This window comes from Triplophysa rosa, linkage group LG17 (genome assembly GCF_024868665.1).
Source record: "Triplophysa rosa linkage group LG17, Trosa_1v2, whole genome shotgun sequence".
In the NCBI taxonomy this organism is placed as follows: Eukaryota; Metazoa; Chordata; class Actinopteri; order Cypriniformes; family Nemacheilidae; genus Triplophysa; species Triplophysa rosa.
The window spans coordinates 10,542,942-10,567,380 of NC_079906.1; the positions used below are offsets into that span (position 1 = coordinate 10,542,942).

The 24,439-nt window shown below is 39.2% G+C and overlaps 1 protein-coding gene across 1 annotated transcript in view; it reads left to right on the forward strand.

The window, feature by feature from the left end:
• oxct1a (3-oxoacid CoA transferase 1a) overlaps positions 1-24,179 on the forward strand; it is a 42,264-nt gene extending 18,085 nt beyond the window's left edge. The window contains exons 9-17 of the mRNA XM_057356368.1: positions 32-146; positions 318-412; positions 4,322-4,370; positions 4,506-4,578; positions 9,303-9,378; positions 16,324-16,413; positions 19,096-19,176; positions 23,343-23,444; positions 23,628-24,179. Coding sequence (XP_057212351.1) covers positions 32-146; positions 318-412; positions 4,322-4,370; positions 4,506-4,578; positions 9,303-9,378; positions 16,324-16,413; positions 19,096-19,176; positions 23,343-23,444; positions 23,628-23,663 — 717 coding nt within the window. The 3' untranslated portion in view covers positions 23,664-24,179. The remainder of the gene's footprint in view (positions 1-31; positions 147-317; positions 413-4,321; positions 4,371-4,505; positions 4,579-9,302; positions 9,379-16,323; positions 16,414-19,095; positions 19,177-23,342; positions 23,445-23,627) is intronic.
• Positions 24,180-24,439: the final 260 nt, after the last annotated feature.

The following is a 24,439-nucleotide window of genomic DNA, read 5'->3' on the forward strand; positions in this document are numbered from 1 at the left end:
TATTGCTACCCCTCTACCTGACCTTTTGCAGAGGCGCACGGTAAGGAAAGGCCAGACAGAAAAGCCCAAACCCAAGAAAGATTCTGATATCGTGAGGGAGAGGATTATTCGCAGGGCCGCGCTGGAGTTTGAAGATGGAATGTACGGTACGTTTATGAAACATTACAAATGTGATATTAGCTTAGACCTTTTAGGTTTTTGCATCATAAATGAAATGAAGACTAATGAAAATAATAAAGTGGGCTGTTCATGAGAAAAGAATATTTTCTTTTTATCTCTGATGGTAATTCGTTAATGCAGTTTGATAATCTTTTTAGCAAACCTGGGCATTGGAATCCCCATGCTGGCCAGTAATTTCATTAAACCAGATATTAAAGTCCACCTGCAGAGTGAAAATGGCATTCTGGGACTGGTAAGATTTCCTTTTCTAATTGCTTAATACTCTTACAAAAGCAATATAAAATTCCTGTTATGAAATTTGTTTCCTTATTTGGTTCATGTTAATGAGAGATGCAAATGCTTCTTTTGAAGTTCATATTATGTTGTAAATTTACAGTATCTCACAGAATACTGTGAGTACAACCCTCACATTTTTTGGGTAGTCGTGGCCTAATGGTTAGAGAGTTGGACTGTGACCAGAAGGTTGTCGGTTTGATTCTCAGGGCCGGCGGGTAACGACTGAGGTGCCCTTGAGCAAGGCACCTTACCCTATACTTGCTCCCCGGGCGCTGCAGTGATAGCTGCCCACTGCTCCGGGTGTATGTGTGTTCACGACTCTCTGGATGGGTTAAATGCAGAGGTCACATTTCTTGTATGGGTCACCATACCTGACAAATAGGTCACTTTCACTTCACTTTCACATTTTTGTAAATATTTAATTATATATGACAACACTGAAGAAATGACACTTTGCTACAATGTAAAGTAGTGAGTGTACAACTTGTATAACAGTGTAAATTTGCTGTCCCCTCAAAATAACTCCACACACAGGCATTAATGTCTAAACCGCTGGCAACAAAAGTGAGTACACCCCTAAGTGAAAATGTCCAAATTGGGCCCAAAGTGTCAATATTTTGTGTGGCCACCATTATTTTCAAGAACCGCCTTAACCCTCTTGGGCATGGAGTTCACCAGAGCTTCACAAGTTGCCACTGGAGTCCTCTTCCACTCCTCCATGACAACATCACGGAGCTGGTGGATGTTAGAGACCTTGCGCTCCTCCATCTTCCATTTGAGGATGCCCCACAGATGCTCAATAGGGTTTAGGTCTAGAGACATGCTTGGCTAGTCCATCACCTTTACACTCAGCTTCTTTTGGGGTCGTTATCACATTGGAATACTGCCCTGAGGCCCAGTCTCCGAAGGGAGGGATCATGCTCTGCTTCAGTATCTCACAGTACATGTTGGCATTCATGGTTCCCTCAATGAACTGTAGCTCCCCACCATGCTTGACTGTAGGCAAGACACGCTTGTCGTTGTACTCCTCACCTGGTTGCTGCCGCACACGCTTGACACCATCTGAACCAAATAAGTTTATCTTGGTCTCATCAGACCACAGGACATAGTTCCAGTAATCCATGTCCTTAGTCTGCTTGTCTTCAGCAAACTGTTTGTGGGCTTTCTTGTGCATCATCTTTAGAAGAGGCTTCCTTCTGGGACGACAGCCATGCAGACCAATTTGATGCAGTGTGCGGCATATAGTCTGAGCACTGACAGGCTGACCCCCCACTCCTTCAAACTCTGCAGCAATGCTGGCAGCACTCATACGTCTATTTCCCAAAGACAACCTCTGGATATGACGCTGAGCACGGGCACTCAACTTCTTTGGTCGACCATGGCGAGGCCTGTTCTGAGTGGAACCTGTCCTGTTAAACCGCTGTATGGTCTTGGCCACCGTGCTGCAGCTCAGTTTCAGGGTCTTGGCAATCTTCTTATAACCTAGGCCATCTTTATGCAGAGCAACATTTCTTTTTTTCAGATCCTCAGAGAGTTTTTTGTCATGAGGTGCCATGTTGAACTTCCAGTGACCAGTATGAGAGAGTGAGAGCGATAACACCAAATTTAACACACCTGCTCCCCATTCACACCTGAGACCTTGTAACACTAAAGAATCACATGACACCGGGGAGGGAAAATGGCTAATTGACCCTTCGCTAAGCCCCACCCTCCTTAGTTACTATTGCTACGCCTGTCAAACTTTCACGCCTGGCAAGTGTATTACAGTGTGTATGCACCGATGTCAGACATTCCCAAGGAGATAATTAGTCATTTTTGGCGAACATGTGAAATATCTGAGAGAGCAAGACAAAAGGGACTGCAGTGTGCATTCGAGGGATATATCCACGACATAATATGCAACCGATTAGAAAATAATTTAATCAAAATTGAAGCTAAAGCCTATGAATCATAACATTCTCCCGCTTATATTTTAGTAGCGCGCCAGGCTACTGCTCACAAGTCGTGGGTCTAATCTACGCCTTGGACCTGGCAAGAGCCAGAGATGCTGAGCTGAGCCATACATCATCAACAACACAAACAAATTTCCGTCTTGCCTTTAATCATCTTATTTTACGTTCAAATATATGCATTATGAACAAAGAACCGTCATTATTTCCAAGCAATGATGTGCTGAGTTAGCTAGCTAGCTAACATTAGCGTGCTCTTACCTTGGAGCAAACATAGGTGTTTTTGTTAATCCTGTCGACCTTTAGTGGGACATTCTAAAACGCTTAACGTGAAAAACTCTTAACGTACCTAAACAGCGATAAAGGAAAACCAAGTTTCTGTCAAATTTGACTTCTAATAAACATACTGCTGTCAAAAGAACAAGCTCTTGGTCCACGGATAAAGTGAATATCACGTTAAGCGTTCTCACCATGGAAGTCCATTATAAGAGAAAACAGCTTAACGGGGCTTAGACAAATTTCTGTCATTTTAGTTGTAATTAATACTTCAAAAGCCACCGTGTATTGTGTTAAAAAGTGCAGTAGGGGCCTCTTTATGCCCTGTCTGAAACCAATATTAAGAAATGAGGCTGAAAGGCAATAAAGTTGCTAACTCCTGGCTTCAGTGTTGTTACATCAAGCTGAATAGCCTGTGGAGCAAACTAGAACAAAACAGCACAAATGTTTCTAAAAGCTCTGATAAAAAGGGACAGAAATATAAATGAGATGATACAGTGCGTTCTTGTGGCACGTATGCTCGCGTCGCTATTGCGTCAGTAGGCTAACTGGCGTTGCAGTTTATCCGCGGAACAAGAGCTCATTCTTTTGACAGCAGCAAGTGTTTAGTACAAGGAACGTTTGACATAAATTTGGTTTTCCTTGATCGCTGTTTAGGTACGCTACGCCACGTTAAGCTGTTTCCTTGTAATGGACTTCTATGGGGGAGAAAAAGCTTAACGTGATATTCACTTTATCCACGGAACAAGAGCTCGTTCTTGACAGCAGCAAGTGTTTAAAACAAGGAAGGTTTGACAGAAATTTGGTTTTCCTTGATCACTGTTTAGGTACGTTAAGCTACGTTAAGCGTTTTTCACGTTAAGCGTTTTAGAATGTCTCACATTTAGTTGTGAATGAGGCCTTCCACACTGCTTGATCCACGTCCGACATTTCTCCCCTTGGGTTTTAGGTTTCGGGAAAATTCCACCACCCCGTCCAAACTTTTAGGATACTGGCTATCAGATTTACACAATCCATACGCACAACGCTTTGGCATGTTTCCCTCTCTCGAAAGCTTGACAGACCTCCCGCGCCTAGTTACGGTTGCTAAACCACGATTGGCCTGTGGCGGTTTTCGGGCGTGGCTTAGCGAAGGGTCAATTGGGCCCAAAAGGGTGTACTCACTTTTGTTGCCAGCGGTTTAGACATTAATGGCTGCCTGTTGAGTTATTTTGAGGGGACAGCAAATTTACACTGTTATACAAGCTGTAAACTCACTACTTTACATTGTAGCAAAGTTTAATTTCTTCAGTGTTGTCATATGAAAAGATATAATAAAATATATACAAAAATGTGAGGGTTGTACTCACTTCTGTGAGATACTGTATCTGTGTCTTCTATGAGATGAATATTAATAGCGGCACATATATTTCCAGTATCTAAAATAGCAATCATATATGAAAGAAGTAATTGGTACATTGAAAGCATTATGTATTTGATTTGTATTTAATCTACATGAAAGAACAATCAAACGTTCAGCTCCATTTAACTTTAAACGCTGTTGTTGTTTGTCACGCTTATTTCTCTATTAATGTGAGCTGATTGATTTTGCACTCATCATAAATGCATAAATTCATGAGCACTGTTTTTGAATAATTCAGGGTCCATACCCGACTGAGGAAGAGGTTGATGCCGATCTCATCAACGCTGGTAATAATTATCCCTCACTTTCATACTTAGACCTTTATACAGCATTAGCATTACATAAATTGCTTTTTAATATCCTAATTTGTCCATTCAGAGCACTTAATAAAAGCTCTTCACATTTCACCCTCATTCTCTCAGGTAAAGAAACTGTCACAGTTCTTCCCGGAGCCTCGTATTTCTCTAGCGACGATTCCTTTGCCATGATCAGAGGGTAAGAATCACAGTTTAATGTTACACAAACATGTATTCTGATGGAAAAATCATTTATTGTTTTGTTTTGTTGAAGGCAAATCAAGAGCTAAAAGAAATCTGTCAATGTTTACTCAGCTTCTGTTGAACACAAAATGAGAATTGACCCTTCGCAAGCAGTTTGATTGACAGGCGATCTGACCAATCATAACGCCGATATTATCTGACAAACCTGGCGTAGCAGAGCTTTGGTGATTAATATGAAAAATAGCTTTATAATTATTGTAATAGTAAACCGAGAGATATGTACCCAACTTTAATAAACGTTCACACTATAAACATAAACGATAAATAAGTTATAACTTTTAAAAATCATTCTAAATGAAGGAGATTAGCAGAGTTCACATCACAACTATACCAATACAGATACGAGACACGATATTGTTGGAATCATTAATGTACGAATTACAGATGAAAGTGTTCGGCAAGTGGTGTTTTAAGGCGGAATATAACAAAAATAAAGATTAAGACACTGATGGATTGTTATTCTTTTCTGTACTTAACTAATATTTAAAAGTTTACTTTTGTTTTCATAAAGAAGGATCACGGCCGACCAAAACTCTGCCCAAAGTTACTCTCTCTCACTCTAAAATTGTCATTACTACAAATTTCAGAGTAAACATAAACACTTAAAGGGCTCGGCATACTACATTCGAAATCGAAAAACGACCGTCTGTGACCTGATTTCGAACAAAATCTGGTCCAAACGACAATTCGTTTCACTAGTTCGCCGCAGCAAACCAAACAGAACTCTCCGGGAAAGTTCGTGTTGGCCGGACACCCTCGAGCCACCATTGGTCCATGGCCATTATGTAATAGGTGGGTGTGTTATGTAGCGCCGCCTGGTCTGTGGGAAATAACGCGTTATTTTATTTGCATACGTCACGTAAACCCCGCCTCCAGAAACAAAGGCGTGTTGGATTGTTCGAAAACACTATACCGTCTCTCAACGTTTTCGAGCTTCGTTTTACCCCCAAACGCAGAACGAAAGCGCAATTCGGCTGGACTATGCCGAGCCCTTGATACACCACATTTTGGTTAGCTATACATCTATTTGTGTAGCCTAATGTTACTGCATCATGCGAGTTTAGAATTAACGTAATGTTATCGTCTGCTGGTGTGGATGCAATTATAGGTATAATTATTGTTAAAGTTATCTCAAAACCTGAATGTATCCCTCGAATGCATATTGCAGACCTTTCTGTCTGAAATCAGCGTGTCATTTTTCCAGAAATTCTTCACTATTCCCCCGGGGGAGTATTACACTGGGAGTGCATGGCTGATATCGAAAGCTTATCGGACATAACAACAGGAACGAAGAGGGATGGGGTTTTGCGAAGGGTCAATTGTTACGGAATTTTTTTGGTTTTCTTACAAAAAGTTTAATTGAAGATTGAACTTTTTAAACTTTATTTTATTTTTTTGTTTATTTTTTTTATTTCTATAAAATTTAGATTTTTTTATTTCATTTTTATTTCAATTTTATTTTATATTTTCTTTTGTTTTATTACTGTAGCTGTAACAGACCAATAAAAACACACGTTTCACAAAAGGTTCTTTGTGGAGAAAAAGGTTCTTCAGATTATAAAAAGGAAAGAAAGAGATGGTTCTTTAAAGAACGTTTCACTGAAAGGTTCTTTGTGGAACCAAAAATGGTTCTTCGATGACATCGCTGCGAAGAATCTTTTAATCACCTTTATTTTTAAGAGTTAAGAATAAGGATGACATCATTTTTATTTTTGGATGCACCAACAATCCCTTTAAGCTTTCCATAAAATACAACATTTTGCTCTCAGTACTTTGACCCAGACACTTTTTAAAAGAAATCAGCTGTGGGTGGAAGAGCCACTTAAACAATCCAGCAACAAACAACATGCGCGTAAGCTGCGAACGAAGCTCTTGCGGCTGTTTTCAGGGCTGAGGGCTTGATGTGGAGTGGCTGAAGGGTTGTTCACCGAGTGTTAACGGAGGAAGCAAAGAATGGACAGAGGCAGAATATGTAATGAGTTGGCCGTGACGCTGACTGCGCCTCGGGTGGCGTTGGCTGACATTTTCAGCTCTGTCAAAACAGGTGGCTGCTTTAATTGGACACGTCTTGTACTGCTCGGTAGGGTGAGGCGGGCCAGAAGCGGGTGCTTTGTCTTTGCTAGGGCCTTCAGGGGAGAGGCCGTGTGGAGCTGTCGATAAAGCAATTGACTCTTGCTGGTCCTGAGTGCGGGAGTGTATGATTGTGCATCCTGTCAGCTTGTGAGAATATCAATTTTCTGATTTAAACCATTTTAAATGCTGTTTTGCTCAGCATTCTGTATTAATACATATTATCTGCTGTAAGCTGTGTGATCATTCCAGGTGCCGTTTACGTTCCTCTTTAATAATTCTGCTCCCGTGAGAGTAAGCTATTTGCTTTCTGTATGTTAAACATCAGTCCCATGTTGTTCAGAGTCCTCGCTGTTGATATTTTATGGGCCTATTCGATTTTTTCACGGATGGCTGACGCCGTCTTCCCACAAGCCTCTGCATTATTTCTGTGTTCACTGTCTGCAAATCCAGCAGCGGTCGTATATTTAAGTCTTAATTGTCTGGTGCTGTAGGGAGCGGGGAGAGTGGTCATGGGGTCTGTGCTGTACCGAGCACAAGGGGAGTCATGTCAGCACATGCATTAACAATAGAGCCCTTCCGCCCACTTACTGTCTGTCTATAGATTCATGAATCAGACTTTATCAGACAAGCCAGTGGTTTACCGGTGCACTATTTCAGGATGTGTTGGCACACAGGTCCTTGCCCACTCAAATCATTTGGTCTGGTTCGTTCAAGTAAGTAAATGTCGACTGTATTTGGACAGTCATTGCTCCACCACAGCTCATGTTCCATTTGCACTTCAAGACATTTAGATTTTGCACGAAAGCAAATTGGATTAGTCAGATGTAGAGATTTGGAGCAAACACTGATTTATATTTCAGTCTGTTTCTCACATAAAACTGTCAAATGACTTGAAAAACTCAAGTTTTGAAAGGGAGAAAACAAGTTGTATTGATACTTTGTCCTTCTGGAGCTTGATTGACTCTATTGTATGCTTTTACTGTACAGACAAGAGCAGCTTAATTCTGCAAAATAACGGCGTTTATACCTTTATAATAAAGAAACATAAACAGCATTTATGTTTTATAATAAAGAAAATTATATTGTGATCATATTGTATCATAATTTGGAGAAAAAAAAAAGGTGCTATATAGCACCAAAAGTGGTTCTTTGCTCGTAATCATAGGGGAACCACTTTTAGTGCTATATAGCACCATATCTTGGTGCTTCAGTGGTTCTGCAGAGGTTTTTTGGGGTGACCGAGGTGCTATCTAGCACCGTTTCCATATAAAGAAACTGTTAAGCCCCTGTATGGTTCTTCAGCGGTTCTATATGTACATAAGAGTGTACATAAATGATGAAAGAGCAGAGATGTTGGTTTTGTTTTTAATTTGATTGTAGTTTTATAAAAAAAATTAGATTATATCTTTTTATTTTTGTATGTTTGTTAGCAATTTTGTTATTTGCTTTTGTCATTTTATTTTATTAGGCAAAAAAGTTGTAGATAAGATACTGTCAGGGAACGTAGTCCACACAGGATCGCGGCGGGTTACACAATTATTAACAGAGTCAAAACACGTAGGTAGCACACGGAATAAACACACTGACATTCAAACAACAATGGACAAGGTTGGAGAAAAAGAATGAGTATATATAGTCCACTGGTGATGAGGGGATTGCTGACAGGTGTGGGGATTGCAGACGAGACACAGGTGCGGGAGCATGAAGGATCGTGGGAAGTGAAGTCCTTGGGGAAAACATGGGGAGAAATAGAAGAGAACAGTGACAGATACAAGTTTTTTATTTTAGTTTTAGTTTATTTTCGATTTACTTTTAGCTAATTGTTTTAGTGACTTTAGTGACATTTCGGTTTATTACTGAAGCGACATTTCTTATTTGAAGTTTTTCAAATAATATTTAGGCAGATATATTATATCATTTTAATTACCAGAAATGTTTAAATAGTTTGAGTTGCTATTTAAAGGCAACTGTAAAACGATTGCGGCATTGACCAACTAAAACCTGGTCTAAAGTCAATGGAGCAGGATTTTCTTTTATTTAAAGGACACGTTAGTAAAATGTGCCTATAGGCAGATGCACAACTCGCCTTCACGCTGCTTATTGCACACAGAGGGATGCAAAGCAGGACACAAACATGCCAAATATTAAAAATTAAATGACTACAATGTGAAAGATTATTATACATAAAGATAACAAATCTGTCTTGTCTCATAGATGGTCTGCTCGTATGCTTCAACCTTGTGCACGAACAGATTTTTTTCCTTTCTGGAGAAGCGTTTATTCTTTGCTATTGCAAATTCCGCCATGGTGCCATGGTGCAAGTGCGGGAGATGAGACTCATTAAGAGATTAGGTACAAACCTTTTTGACCATGCGCCTGGCGGGCCGACCATTTTTTCTGTTGTTAAACTAGGAAAAGTGGATTCGGACACACCCTAAGTGCACCTTAGATGGTTAAAATAGGGCCCAGAGTCTTCATTTTGTAGCTGAAGTATTCCTTTATATTGTTGGTTAGCATTAACCTCTTGTTCTTATTATCAATTTTTTAAACCTGCTGAATTTGTTTCTGTTATATTTTCCTCTATAGGGGCCACATCAATCTGACCATGTTAGGAGCCATGCAGGTATCCAAGTACGGAGATCTAGCCAACTGGATGATTCCTGTAAGTTTATAATTTAATTAGGTTGTACATTTCTGTATGTCAGACTGACTTTGAGGAGGCATAGCGAAGCTAAAGGATTTTACAGAACAGAGTCTAAAGAATTATTTAGCCTCCCTAAGTGCTCCCACACACAGGCAGTAATTCTAACACTGCAGCAGGTAGATTCTCAAGCACAGTGTGTTTGTAATTGCTTATTGTTGTATCCTGGTCTAAAGTATGTCAAAATAAAGGCATGTGAAAAAGTTTTGAATCAGCATTGAGACGTTGAATCAAAGCGACCTTCAAGAACGCTGTGCTTTTTTACCTGCATCTATTTTCCTCCACCTCCTGCTGAAATTAACTCAAGCTTTTCTTTTGTTTTATGGAAATTGCTGAGCAGCTAATGACAGAATGCACAGCATGAAATCAGAAATGATTTATGTAGATGTTCTCCGAGGAGCTCAAATACCGTTGTGTGGTCGTATTTTAAGCTGTTACGATCTCTTTTCAAGCGGGACAAAGATGATCGCTCAGGTAGAACTTGTACAAGCCCATGAAGAATGTCATTCATAATGCTACGTTGTAGTGCATGAGTGCATAAAACTTGATGTTTTATGCAATCATGCACTACAGATTTTACACTGAATATTAACAAGTGATCAAACACCAGAATTATTTGCACCAAAAATATACAACTTTGTAAAGTGTTACCAAATTCATACATAATAATACGTAGTAATATTAGAGAGATAGTACACAATATAGTAATACATAATAATTGTTATATAGTTAGTACAACATAATTATTCAAATAATTATATAACATATAATAACAATTAGCAGCAGATACGACACAAAACTTCACAAGGGACCCGGTCTTTAATGTAGTTCATAGTTTTCAAAGATGTCACGCTGCACACAATCTGTCCATATTGGCATCTACAGTAGCTAATTTGGCTTCCTTCTGCCACATGACAGATGAATTTGTGCCAAAATACTGTGGAATCTTGATTGGACGCACAGCCTTTGACATTATTTTCTTATGCTAAATATACACGATTATGTGGTTAGTTGCATTTTGTTTGTATTCATCATTGCTGTCTGTAATTCTGTCAAATCAGTTAAACTGCCATTTTGTAAACATAAAAACACAACCAGTAAAACTAGTAAAGCTCATCAATTGATATGTACAATGTACAAGCAATGAGCAACACCTAAATGTGACACAAAGTCAGTTAGACCTGCCGCAGGTCAGTACACAACAGTTTTCTCTCTCTCTTATTATTTTTATTTCCGTTCGCATTATTCTGTCTTATTTTCCCCCGCAGTCGCTTGGCAGTCAGCCTGCTTATTTCCCTAAACCCAAAGTCATTTCTTCCCGCTAGTTTCAGGTAAAAGTTCCAAGCCCTAATGAGAGTCACTGCCGGCTGTGGTTTTGGGAGCCATACTTCTGTTGGCTGTCGCCTCTGGCGTCTGGTCTTGCTGTCAGTTGAGGGGGCTGTCGATACTCAGCTGCCCTTCATGCAGACACCTCTGCAGGGTTATTTATAGTCCTTCAGGACCCCAGCCAGTCACTGACAGATGCTTCCAGCCTCCTGGCCCTCTGCGCGTCTCGCTTATCGAGTTTGGTTGAAGGTTATTTCTTGCAAACCGGCGCATGTGGACCTTAGCTGCACTCTGCTTTCTTTTTCGTATCGCCGCTTTTTTGAAGTCATGTCACTTGCACTTTGGGAAAGGGTGAAATGTGAGTTCTGAGGTGAAGCGATTAGAAAAGCATTCGAAGAACATTGTTTTTGATGAGTAATGTTTGGTAGCACTTTACACTAAGGTTGTATTTGTTAGCATTAGTTAAAGGAACAGTTCACCCAAAAATGAAAATTCTGTCTTCATGTACTCACCCCCAAGTTGTTTTAAGTCTGTATACATTTCTTTGTTTTGATGAACACAGAGAAAGATAATTGGAAGAATGCAAGTAACCAAACAGTTCTTGGCCACCATTGACTACCATAGTAAAATTGCTTTATACAATTCTTAGAAAATTTGAAAAATGTTTTGAATGTTTTAAAGAATGTAGGAAAGCAAACAGGTCTGGGGCACTTTTGACTACCATTGTAATTTTTCCTACTATGAAGAAGATGAAGTTTATTTTATATAGCGCCTTTCCACAAGCTCAAGGTCGCTTTACAATGAACACTTTCGAGCAAATTACATTTTCAAACAAACACAAATATACAGGAAAAGAGACAAGATTATCGATAATACATTTCAAACAAGTATGTTTTCACTTGTGTTTTGAAGATGGATAGAGAAGAAGAGTTACGGAGCGATATAGGTAAAGAATTCCATAACTTGGGGCATTAACACTAAATGACCTTCTGCCTGCAGTGGACAGTCTAAACTTGAGAATGATTAGGCGAATGGGGTTTTGATTAGGCGAATGGTTTTTTGGTCCTACACCTTTCACAGACGATATATAATTATAAAAATATTATTTGACCACTATGCTTCTTGATTGCTATCAGGATGTAAAGAGATTTCCAACCAACATGACAAAAAATGTTTCTGGACAGGATCACCCACCATGCCTTTAATTCCCCATGTATGCATATGTTTAAGGCCAGTAGCCATCAGTAAAGACATCAGCATACATTATCAGATACAAACTGGTTTGCATGCAGTGCTACAGATTGTTCTAAGCTGTCTTTAGCCTTTAAACTCTTAATGAATCAGATGAGCCTGGCAGACTAATTACAATAATCCCTCCAATTACTCTGGGCTCCCTGGCCACCCCTCAACACTGCAGGGGCAACAAACCGCAGGGCCCGGAGCTGCAAGATGTGTCAAGAGATGAACTCGGGCATTACAAGACTCCCTCCCCACTTGTCCACTGATAGCAGTTCTCTCTCATCGGCATCCCAGATGTTGATGAAGGCACGCTACATCAAACAGATCATAGCATTCTCATCAGGGAGCCAAAACTGTTAAAGAGGAAAAGTTGCTTCAGGTTGTGCCAGTTTGGAACGAGTTCTGATATTCATTGGAAAATTGAGCAGAAAGAGGGTGCACATTTCATTCTGCGTGTTCCATGGTTGGTAGAAGCATCATAATGGGGATTTGTGAATTAGCATTCAGAATGTTCCAGGATGGCTTAATCTAACAGCAAAAAAAGCTGAAGGTGCTCATCAGAGCTTTTAGAAGAGCTGGTTGTGGCTGTTTTAACGGGAAAGCTCTGTTATCTTTTTTGGATAGAAGAGGGAAAATAGAGCCATTACTCGGTTTATAGTCATGCGGTGTTTTTAATTATAATGTACAAGCCTGATGGAAAAATGGGGTCGAACTAGATGAAATAGTCCCGCTTACATCCAGATACCAACGCCCACACATTCTCTTGTTAAAAAGATGTGATTCGTGAATGCAAATTGTTTCGCTAACTCTTGACCCACGTTCAGAAATTGTGCTTTCCTTTCAGGAAACACAGACATGAAATTATAGTCCACTTCAAATTACACAGAGGAAACTTGAGGCCACTGCCGTTACTTTATCTCTGCAACGCTTCTGCAGGAATCTTGTTCTCTGTTGTTCACATTTTTTGTTATGATTATTATTATTATTATTAAAAACATAATAGACACACATAATAGAAACACAAATTCACACAGTCTCTCAGACAGATTTTAATGCATACTTTCAGGGTTTTTCCTGGGTGGTGCCATCCTGATCTTGTACTCACACATGTAGGCCTACCTTACCTTTAAGTGGATTAACCAAACACTTTACAAACAACATACAAGTTCTAAAATTAGATGAAAAGGACAATTATTAAGTTATATAAAACATTACTTTAATTCAACCAAAAAGAAATGTTTATTAATCAAATAAAGCTTTTTATCCTTTTCAACTGACTTTTCAGCCCACAACAGCCAACTGAATTAACCAGTCTTACTAAATGAGCAAAGCTCATTCACATCCTGCGTTCTCTTTTGGTTCACTGATCTCTTATATTCGCTAGTGACTGCAAAGTTTCAACAGTTTAAATGAATCAGTTCAAAAGAGTCATTCTTTTACGAGTCGTTCTGATCACAATGTTAGTGGCAAAGTCGCTGTGTACATTATAACACTGATTCAACGAGCCAACTGCACAGCTTAGAACATTACAATCATGTACGCCACGTTAATTTAAGAAACGTTTTCAAGAAATTGAACGTACATGAATGCAAAAGAAACAATATTCACCTGAACAGCTGTTAAATACAGCTAATACAGCTCCTAATAGCTCTTGTATGCGACTCTTCAGCGCCTCACTGGTGCTGACAGCTAAACAGCGCCGCCATTGTGGCGTAATGCAGCAACCGCAGTTACAATTGACAGTCCATTGAGTGCACACAGTTTTTTTTTGTGAAGACACCCAACATAATTTTGGCTGAGGTGGCATGAAATTTGACAGAAGCGGCCGCCTCCAATTCTTCTATGCAAGAAAAACCCTGTACTTTGCGTACCGCCATTGTTCGGTGGTACCCTTTCACTTCTGTTGTATAGACACAAAACCAATGCAAGTCAATGGGTACCGCCGTTGTTTGGTTACCAACATTCTTCAAAATATCTTCTTTTGTGTTCTGCAGAAGAGAGAAAGTCATACAGGTTTGACAAGAGAGTGGGAGACATAGGATAACACCCCTGGCGTCGATGAAATCCGACTTGCCAAAGGTTATGCTCCAATTTAATTGTTCATTAACAAAGAACATGAAATGTTATCCCCTAAAGTTCACAGACTTCCTTCAAGATGTGATAAAGAATTATACAATTGTCTGCAATTGTTCCGCTCTGTTAAACTACACACAGCCTTTTGTCACACTGTTGCCACTTCTATAGTTGTCTAGGAAACGACATTAACGCTAGTCGCCGTCGAATTACCGTGCATTTAAATGTCCAGCCGGTTTGTGTAGGGAATGGATAAGGATGCAACCAGACGAAAGCAAATTGCCAGAAGTGAAGGACATAATTTCTCATCTTCATCAGTAGGAATGAAATGCGTGTATAGTGCGATTTACAGGAAAAATATTTGATATGTTGTCATGGAAACTCTCAGTCTGCTGTCCACTAAAGTTGTGCTTTTTCCATGAGAAATATCCCCTCAACACACACACCCACACACCACTTCCATGTGCCACTTCCCCGACGTGTAAAGTGTTCTCCTTCCTGAATGTGTGCCGCCTTCAAAGCCTGCACAGTTGAAGGAGTAAAAAGCCCAGATGCTTGCGCTTGGACCTTCCACTTACCTGTTATTTATTTGCACGCTGGTCAACCTTTCTGTGTTAAGAGCATTTTGGAGTGATGATGAAACTTGTGGTGGACAGATTTATTTGCTCTGTGGTTTTTCATATAGGTTCTTGGACCGTTCTCAACTGGTTGAACTTGATGCATTATTATTTATCATCTGTCAGATGACGGTTCAAGTTTCATATCATATGCGTTATACGTCAGTATGTGAGTGTACATGATGTCATTCCTGAACTTATAACAAGAACAAAAGCTGAAATTAAAGCTGTTTTGTTACATTACTCTCCGTTACCCAAAATGTGTTGTTGACCCCCAACAAATGTATGGACACGATTACTTGATTACACTCATGTGTTTTGTACTTTTTAATATAACATAGTATTGATGCCTTTGTCTATACAGTACTGGTAAAAATGTGTGATCTTTTTGAGAATCTATTTACATAAATGCAAAAATGCAATGTAATATACACAACCATATCTTCAGAGGGTGTTTAAAGACCTTACATAATGAAGCGTTATGCTTTTATTACCGTAGAATGAGCTATTTCTGTCTACACACGATTGCATGGAATTCACTACATTGTTTCAACAGTAGCCCTAAACGGACAAACTGCTCTACAGAGTGTGTTTTGTAAATACGTTATCTCCTTCGACATATAAGCAAAAACGTTACGACATCGTAGTTCTGTTTCAGCCTCCATAGTGCTTCGAAAAGGGGGGGTGGAGTGAGCCGTTGGTTGCAAAATCGCAACCTCACCTCTAGATGCCGCTAAAATTCTCACCTTTAAAAATCTTTTAATCTCAAGGTGTATGCTTAAATGTCTAAAATTACTTTTGTAGACAAAAATACTCATTTAAGTTTTAACCTGCTTTTGGACCACATGCTATCATAGTCATAGACCTTGAGAAATATTATTTTTAGGATTGTGCATATTATTCCTTCTTGACCTTTTACAAAACCTCTATGGCTCTGGGAAGAAAAGCCCCTTGAGAGTTTGTTTATTCCATTCATATACACTCGTTTTATTTAAGCAACTACTCGAGCATTCAAGTATAAGACTTTCCGCCTCTGTAGAGACATGCTGGTTGAGCTGCAGCCAGCTGAGTGAGACGTTTCCTTAAATTAATTTTCACAGCCTAAAAAATAAACGTTGAACGTTTTTTTTAAATTGAAACTACAGGGAATCAGCCAGCATGAACGGTCAGGGATATCATATTTTATTTTTACAAAGGAAGTAAATCATGCATTGGCATAACCAGGAACATTATGGCACAAAACAGATGTAATTCTCAAGAATTGTGTTGGCGTGTACACTCCGCATCGATTTTCCCAGCATTTGTGTTTGTGCATGTGCACATGTGCGTGCATGTTAGCGAAAAGACAATAAAATCAGCGTCACTCAGAAAGCCTTTTTGGTAAGTGACTCCAGCCACAGGTAATCAGGTTTACCGTTTCCTAGCAACAATGCCTTTTCTGATTCCCTTCCAAAACAAACCTGACCGATCTCTCCTGTCCTTAAATTGCACAATGCAGCCACTGTAGAATCGAGTTTTAATTACTTGATTCTTGTCTCTTTGTTTGGCATTTGCTGAAATATTACGTGTTTACAATGCTAAAAATGTGTGTTTGAAGTGAATGTGTGTGTTGCTCATTTCTTGCACCATCTTTATTTGTGTTTTCCCTCAGGGTAAGATGGTGAAGGGCATGGGAGGGGCTATGGATCTAGTGGCCAGCGCTGGGACTAAAGTGGTTGTTACAATGGAGCACTCTGCTAAGGTAATCACATGTACATGAGACAACATCATATTGACTTTTTATTTAAAGGGATCGTTCACCCAAAAATAAAAATTCTGTTATCGTTTACGCACCTTTGAGTTGTTCCAAATCTTTATACATTTCTTTGTTCTGATGAACACAGAGAAAGATATTTGGAAGTATGCTTATAACCAAACAGTTCTTGGCCACCATAGACTACTGTAGTAGGAAAAATTACTTAGGAGAGTTCTCTGTGTTCAACCAAACAAAGACATTTATACAGTTTTGAAACAAACACTAGAGAGTAATTCATGACAGAATTTCATTTTTGGGTGAACTTGTGCAAGATCACAACTGTGCTGATTTTCAGTACAACAGTTTCAGTACCACAGTTGTGTGGTATTGCTTTTATACAACATATAGACTACTACGTTATCATGCACCCTCATAATGCGATTATAATGAGATTTTGGCAATATTGCCATTTAACTTGACCTTATGTAAACACAATACTTCGATCTAAATAATGCGATTAAGCACATAATCGTAGTAAGCATAATCGTAGTAACATATGTGGCGTATGGCGACTTAACTAAACGCCGGAAGCAACATGAAAACACCGAAGTGTGCATCTCTTTGTGTCACGCACCTTGACCATAAATTCATAGTAAATGTGGCATTCGGAAGTTTCACCGTCAACACAACTTGCTGCCAGTAGTCTCTGCTCTTTAGCTTCATCCAGAAACGACACAAACACAATGTCAGCGTAGACAACGGTTGCAAAAGCATTTTCATCATATTTATTTATTAATCATGGCACCGAATAACTATAAAATACATCCGTAGAAAACTTCTGCATTTAAATATATTAAATCAGTGGCTAGTAACACACCTACTGTATCCAAATTTACGATTTTTGCTGTGCCCTATAGCAAATAATCAGAGTAATAAAAATTGCATGTAAACGGGAGTGAAGAGGTCATGTTAAAGGTGCTATGTGTGATATTTAGGAGGATGCAATATAGTATACATAACTATGTCTTCAGATGTGTATAATACCTTACATAATGAAGCATTATGTTTTTATTACCTTAGAATGAGCTGTTTCTACCTACATTCAGGGGTGGAGGGAGCCGTTAGTTGCAGTTCGCACCACTAGATGCCGCTAAATTCCATACACTGGACCTTTAAGTGGTTATTGCGAATAATCTCATTACTGGTGCACATGTAAACGTGGTCATAGAAAGAGCCGGAAGGTGTGCAATGGACTGGAACAAAATCCAGATGTTTGGCTGACTAGTGCTGTAATTGCACTTAGTATAGAATTAGTATGTCCCAAATCACAGTATGCTGAAATTAGTATTATCAGAGTACCCAGATGTGACTTTTTGTGGTGAAAATTGGATGTTTAGATCCAGCCGGAGTTTAGTGACGCTAGACCACATTCAAATAATTAAATAAGTGATGCTTCACGTAATAAAATGCAAAATGAAGTGTTGAATGCAGCTTAACTTTTGAACCGATTCTTTTTGAGTCACATCGTATGGCTTGTAGTCACAGCAAGAAAAGCATAATTATTTCCTGTGAGTGACAGAATCTCCCTTCTTTAAGCAGACAGTTGGAGAGATGTCAGAATTCGAGGAAGCTTTCAGCTGCGCACACACTGTATCTGCAACCTTAAAGAAACGGTTCGCCCAAAAATGAAAGTCCTCTTTATTTACTCATCCCTACGTTGTTCCAAACCTGTGCTGTTGCTGTTGTTGTTATTCTTGAGAAGAAAAACCTTGCACTTAACTTAAAATGTCGCTTTGCCATACAGTGACAGTTCATGCTGACCAATCAATGGCATTTTTGGGTGAATTACAGTATAACCGTACACAGTTTTTAGGTAAATGTATACAACAGTATATGCAGTCTAACTAATGCTGTCGATTTGTGTATTCAACATGCTCTGCCCATATACTGTAAAATAGATGACCCATATCAAATCTCCAGGCTGTCTGTTCCAATAAGGCTTGTTACAAGGAGAAAAAATATTCACCTCCTAAAATTTCAACCATTCAGACATAGATTTAGATATTTTTTGTGTCCATCATTACAACCCTCCATTAACATAAATGACACTGATCCGTGTCAAAGTTCAGTGTTCCCATTTGTGAAATATGGTATGATTATGATTGCCTTGAATCCCTACCCAGCGCTCTGATCTCACTGGTGCATCCAGTGATCGAGCAAAAAAGAGAGAGAGTACGGCATCGAAAGGTATGCTGCCCTAAACACTGCCCTTGCATGTCATCGTGCTGGCATTGGCTACCCTGGGGGAAGGGGCTTGGCGGGGTTCACTGTTGCACTGCCAGCTGCCTACCCCTGGTGTGATGAACTCTCTGGACATGGGTAAAATTATCCACTATCAGCTCTCTAATTATCATGCCCTGATCCAGCAGCACATGACATCAGAGGGGCCTTCTCTCCATTACGGCTGGCGATGGATATAGCTAGCTTAGGGTGTTTGTCTTCTGTGCCCATGGGCTGAGTGGTCGACAGTGCAACAGAAAGATTCATCAATATGGAACAGGAGGGGAAAATGAATCTGTGTAATACAGTATGTGCCGATGAAACTACAGTGCGTTTCATTGCTTTTTTATCTTTGTTTTGTGTCTGCTAAATGACTAAATGTAAATGTAAATGTGTTGTCTTTCTTAGGGTGGCAAACACAAGATTCTGGACAAATGCGACCTGCCTCTCACCGGAAAACAGTGTGTGGACCGTATAATTACAGAAAAGGTGGGTTTCGATTTATAGGAATCATTGATTTTACGCTTTTAATGTTAATCAACAGCCCACACAATGTCTAACCTGCCTGCTTGAATATCAAACGTACCTAATTTATTCACCGGCTATTCTGGATCGCAGGATAAAATTTTATATCTGTGAAATGTTGTGAAAGGGTTCGTTCTTTTTTTTCTATCGTGCAGTTGCATAAGGGAGCTGATAAATTGTTGTGATACTGCACATAGACAGTGGAAAATGGAAATCCAATTATTGGGCTAACCCTAATCAAATCTCCTGATCAGAGCAACATATCAACTTCTCTTTTTTCAAACACAGAGCTTCCTAATGTGAATGTTTGTTAATAATATCATCTCGGCCACATGGCCTGGGTATAGAGGGCATGAAATCCAAGCTGTGTCTCGGAGACTCTGACACTGTGGGCCGTCACATTGCATCAAAACTACATCACTCCCATTATAATCAACAAAGCTGTCTACAATGGAAATGTTTGACCACTTTACTTCCCTTGATTTGCAGATGTCTAAATTTAAATCATACCAATCAAAGGGATAGTTCACTCAAAATTGAAAATCCTGTCGTCATTTTCTCATCCTCTTGTCATTTCAAACCTTCTTTCTTTAGCAGAACACAAAAGAAGATATTTTGAAAAATGTTGGTAAATAGAGGGGGCACCCATTGACTTGCATTGTTTTTGTGTCCATACAATAAAAGTACTGTAAATGGGTGCCGGCGCTGTTCGGTTACCAGCATACTTCAAAATATCTTCTTTTGTGTTCTGCAGAAGAAAGAAAGTCATACAGGTTTGAAATGACAAGAGGATGAGTAAACAATGACAGACTTTTCATTTTTGTGTGCACTATCACTTGAAGTGCAATTGCGTATTTTTTTCCTGAAGATCCTGATGTTTCTCATTTCTGGTGCACTAATTTAGATCACCCTTTGTTTCTACCCTCACAAAAATATGTTTATTCAACGGTGTGTACTTCATTTTTAGCAAAAATAAGTATGCTTTTGTCTATTTTTTATGTACTTCTAAGAAATATACTTTATTTATTTATAAAAAAAGTATTATATTAAGTATACTGACACAATAATATTTGACCTATACTTGTACTCACTTATACTTTAAGTACTTTAAGTAAAAAGTAGTAGCTTGTAGTTGTGTTTACACTTTTGTTGCAGTACAAACGGAAAAAGGAGTTGTTAACTCAAAGTTTACTACTATTACACACAAAGAATACTTAAAAGTATACTTTTAAAGGACCAGTGTGTAGTTTTTTGGTGGATCTATTGACAGAAATGCGATATAATTTACATAACTGTGTGTTCAGAGGTGTATAAAGACGATTCAAAATGAAGCGTTATGTTTTTATTACCTTAGAATGAGCTATTTCTATCTACATACACCGCGGGTCCCTTACATGGAATGTTGTTGACACGTCGCCATGTTGTTTCTACAGTAGCCCTAAACAGAACGCGTTTCGTAAATACGTTTCCTTTCGGGAAAGAAGTAAAAACGTGACAACATCTTAATCCTCTATCGGCCTCTGTAGTGCTTCGATAAGGAGGGGTGGAGTGAGCCGTTGGTTGCGATTCACAACCTCACCACTAGATGCCGCTAAAAAGATACACACAGCACCTTTAAGTAAAAATTGTGTCAATTTGGTACCAAGTAGTGTTGAAATAGTACACCTATAGTATACTATTATTTGATATTAGTATACATGCTACATTAAGTATACTTAAAAATATACTTGAACTTAGTAGGCTTAATAAAATGAACTATGCTTATTTTTTGTAAGGGTAGCCATAAGTAAACCCACTTTTGTTATGCAAAAAATATATATTAATATTGTTTTTGAGTCTCAAGCCTGTGGGTCTGTTGCTAGTAAACATTCTGATAGCTGATATGAAACGTTGACACTTCTATTGCACACAGCCTCAAGCCGTTGCAGTTTCTTCCACTGCAGGCGCAGAACAAGGATTTTTTATGCTCTCATCAAAAGCACCACGGTCTGTATGCTTGCTCGAGGGCCGCCTTACGACACCATTCAAGGGCACTTGACTGATACAGGCATTCACGGGCAATCTCAGCGCCTCAAAACTGCTGATTTTATGGACTGCTGCTGGCACTTGTTGATCCAGCCTCTTGTCTAGTCAGCGGTGCCACGGGTGGACTATATAACAGTGCTCTGTTACTCTTTTCTTGCCTGCCTTTCTCCATGCTTCCCTCTCAATCTTCTCTTTTCCTGATTCATGCCCCCTCTCTCTCCCCCTTTGTGTGCTTTGCCAGCGTTTGCTTTTATAACGGTTACACAACGTGGTTTCCAGTGAAAGGATTCTGTCAACATTTAGAAAGGTTAGATCTCTCCAGCAGCATGGCCACCACCTTCTGTTCAACCTGTGTTTGTCATCTCACCCTGCTGTTCAACACAGACCCTGCCTGTCAGCCTTACATGCTGACGTTTAGAAAAAACAGGTCAGTTATTTGACCGCTTATGAACCTCCTATTATTAAATGTTACCCGGAAAGAGGTGCTGTGAGAGCTTAAAGGGATAGTTTACCCAAGAATGAAAATTCTGTCATTCCAAACCTGTATGACTTTCTTCTGCAGAACACAAAAGAAGAATTTTGAAGAAGGTTGGACTTTCCCATTGACTTCCATAGGATGGACACAAAACCACTGAGACATTTCTCAAAATATCTTATTTTGTGCTCCACTGAAGAACGCATCATATACAGGTTTTGAATGACATAGGATGAGACATTTTACGTGAAACAGAATTTTTATTTTTGGGTGAACTGTCCATTTAATATATGTGATTTGTAGAAGGTGTTCCAAGTATCTTAACTGGTAGGATGTCGTGTTAGATTATGGGTTCAATTCCCAGGGTATGTCCTTGAGAAATTAATTAAAATTATACTCCAAATGCACAGTAAATTGCTTTGGATAAAAGTGTGTGCCAAATACACCCATGTAGATTGAACTAATACATTGCAAATAATCCCATTTCATAGAATGCCAGTGAAACTAAAGCTGGTTTACTGATGCCAATTTGCTACTTGTCATCTCAGGACCACGCACGTTTTTATAAAAATATCGCTAGCAAGCTGTGATGTGATTGCGCCATCCATCTTTGCCATATTTGACTGCTCAATTCCTCATTCCTCCTCCACTACCCTGATTGTCTAAAAAATAGACAAGCGTGCACAACAATACGGCTGAGGAGGAGAAACATTTTTTGGACTGTCAGAGCTCACAACCAGAACTCTGGCAGGTAGATTAATCCCATCGACTGCACTATTATGGACTCGAGCAAATCTTCCGGCAATTAAGAGACTCGCGTTCAGGTGGAGATGAGGAACAGAGGCAGCAGGGTAGAGGCAGACTAACAGCGAGCGTGCTGCCTGTGGCAGGTTGTGCTCCACGGGTCATTCGTGAAATTAGACTACAGGAGGGTTTGATACGGGTCGCGTCGGGACATGCAAAACTAGACTGCAGGTTTAATGCAAACATGCATGATGTGGTTCGGTGAAAGCATGTGCTTTGCACAGCACTCAGGCTGAAATTACAAAATGCATCTAGAGGTTTCCTGATTCTCAACTCTGGTTTTACTGAATTTTATGTAAGTATTATTGTTTGTGCTGGGCAACAGTCCTCATATGGATCGCAAAATCCAAAAGATATGCAATAACAGAGGGACCTGAGTCATAGGTACCATAGTATCATAGGGACTTGAGGGTTGGGGATTTTTGATTGCTGCTCCATCCTGAACACCCTTGCAACACTTAACAACCTAACAACTGTACACTAGAACACTTTGATTGAAAAAAAAAGATCGAAAGGGTCTGTGCAAACCTGCAATGCATGTATTTTCACATGAACAATGTTATAGTTTGTGTACTCCCTCTAAACACTGAGATTAGTGTTATTTGACTTAGTTGATGAACCTGTTTAAATGTTCTCTCTGAAAGAAATAGTTTAAGAGTTCTGGGGGAAATCTATGCACTACTTGGGTGGATTTTGGTTTTAGCAGTCATAATGATTAAGCCTCAACAGGCCAAATCTCTTCCATTACACTTCATTTCTCCTCAAGGTGCATATGGTTGTATTTTATGGCACTTCTATCATGGTTACATTGCTCTTGTTTTTCCAGGCGGTGTTTGATGTGGACAAGGATAAAGGTTTAACCCTGATTGAGGTTTGGGAGGGTCTGTCACCAGACGACATTAGGAAGTGCACAGGGACAGAATTTCAGGTAACGTTGAATGAATTAGGAACACTCAATGATATCGAACACTTTGCACTAAATGTAGTTTCCATGACACAAGATGACATTTAACGACACTTAAATCCCTTTAATGCTTACTTGAATTAAAGCTAACCGCATCAGAATGCGGTCATATTTTTGAGTCTTGCCTGTTTTTATTTTCTCATGCAGGTCTCTCAGAACTTGAAACCGATGCAGCAGATTTGACGCTTAATTAACGAAGCGTTTCGAGCAAAAACTTGCTTAGGGTTGTTTGGACTCTTGTTAAATCCTCCACACAAATCCTTCAGAGGCTTGCACTAAAGATTTGTGTTGAAATGTGACCGAAGTAAGCTCAAAACACTTACTATTCAATGAGGTCCTCAAGCCACGTTAGTGTCTTCATCTGTTAAAACAACATCCATGAATGTGTTATTTAAATTACTAATAAAAACCTTCGGGTTTCTTTAGCGTTGCTATAGTTTGAATGTGAAGGTATTTCTTTATGGTTTTAGAATATTGTCAATAGATATTAAATGGAGAATATTGTCAACAAAACAACTAGCATTGTTTAATCAGATAGTGTGTACATTTCACTATTAATTTATTTTGGTCTAATTCAAGTTTGCAGGTAAATTGTTTGGTCATGTTTCTAAAGCCTTAATGTTATGCTCACAGCGTGTACATATGCTTTGTACTAAACAATAAACATCTATTTGTCACTCCAGTAAAAGCGCCTTGTTTTTGTGTTCGTTTCAATACTCATGAACTGCAGTGGAGTTAACCACGTGTTAAACAAGTAATATTAGCAGACTTTTGAAAAGAACTGTCAAATATGTTACATTATTTGACAGCTCTATTCAGATGCCTTTTGAATTGTTTTTGTAAACACTTGGATGCTGTCTAACAGTTTAATTATACACACAAAAACACAGTAGATACAGAAAGAGCACTGAAATGTTGCTGTAAAAGAAATCTCTCTTTTGAGAGATTTATTTTATTTG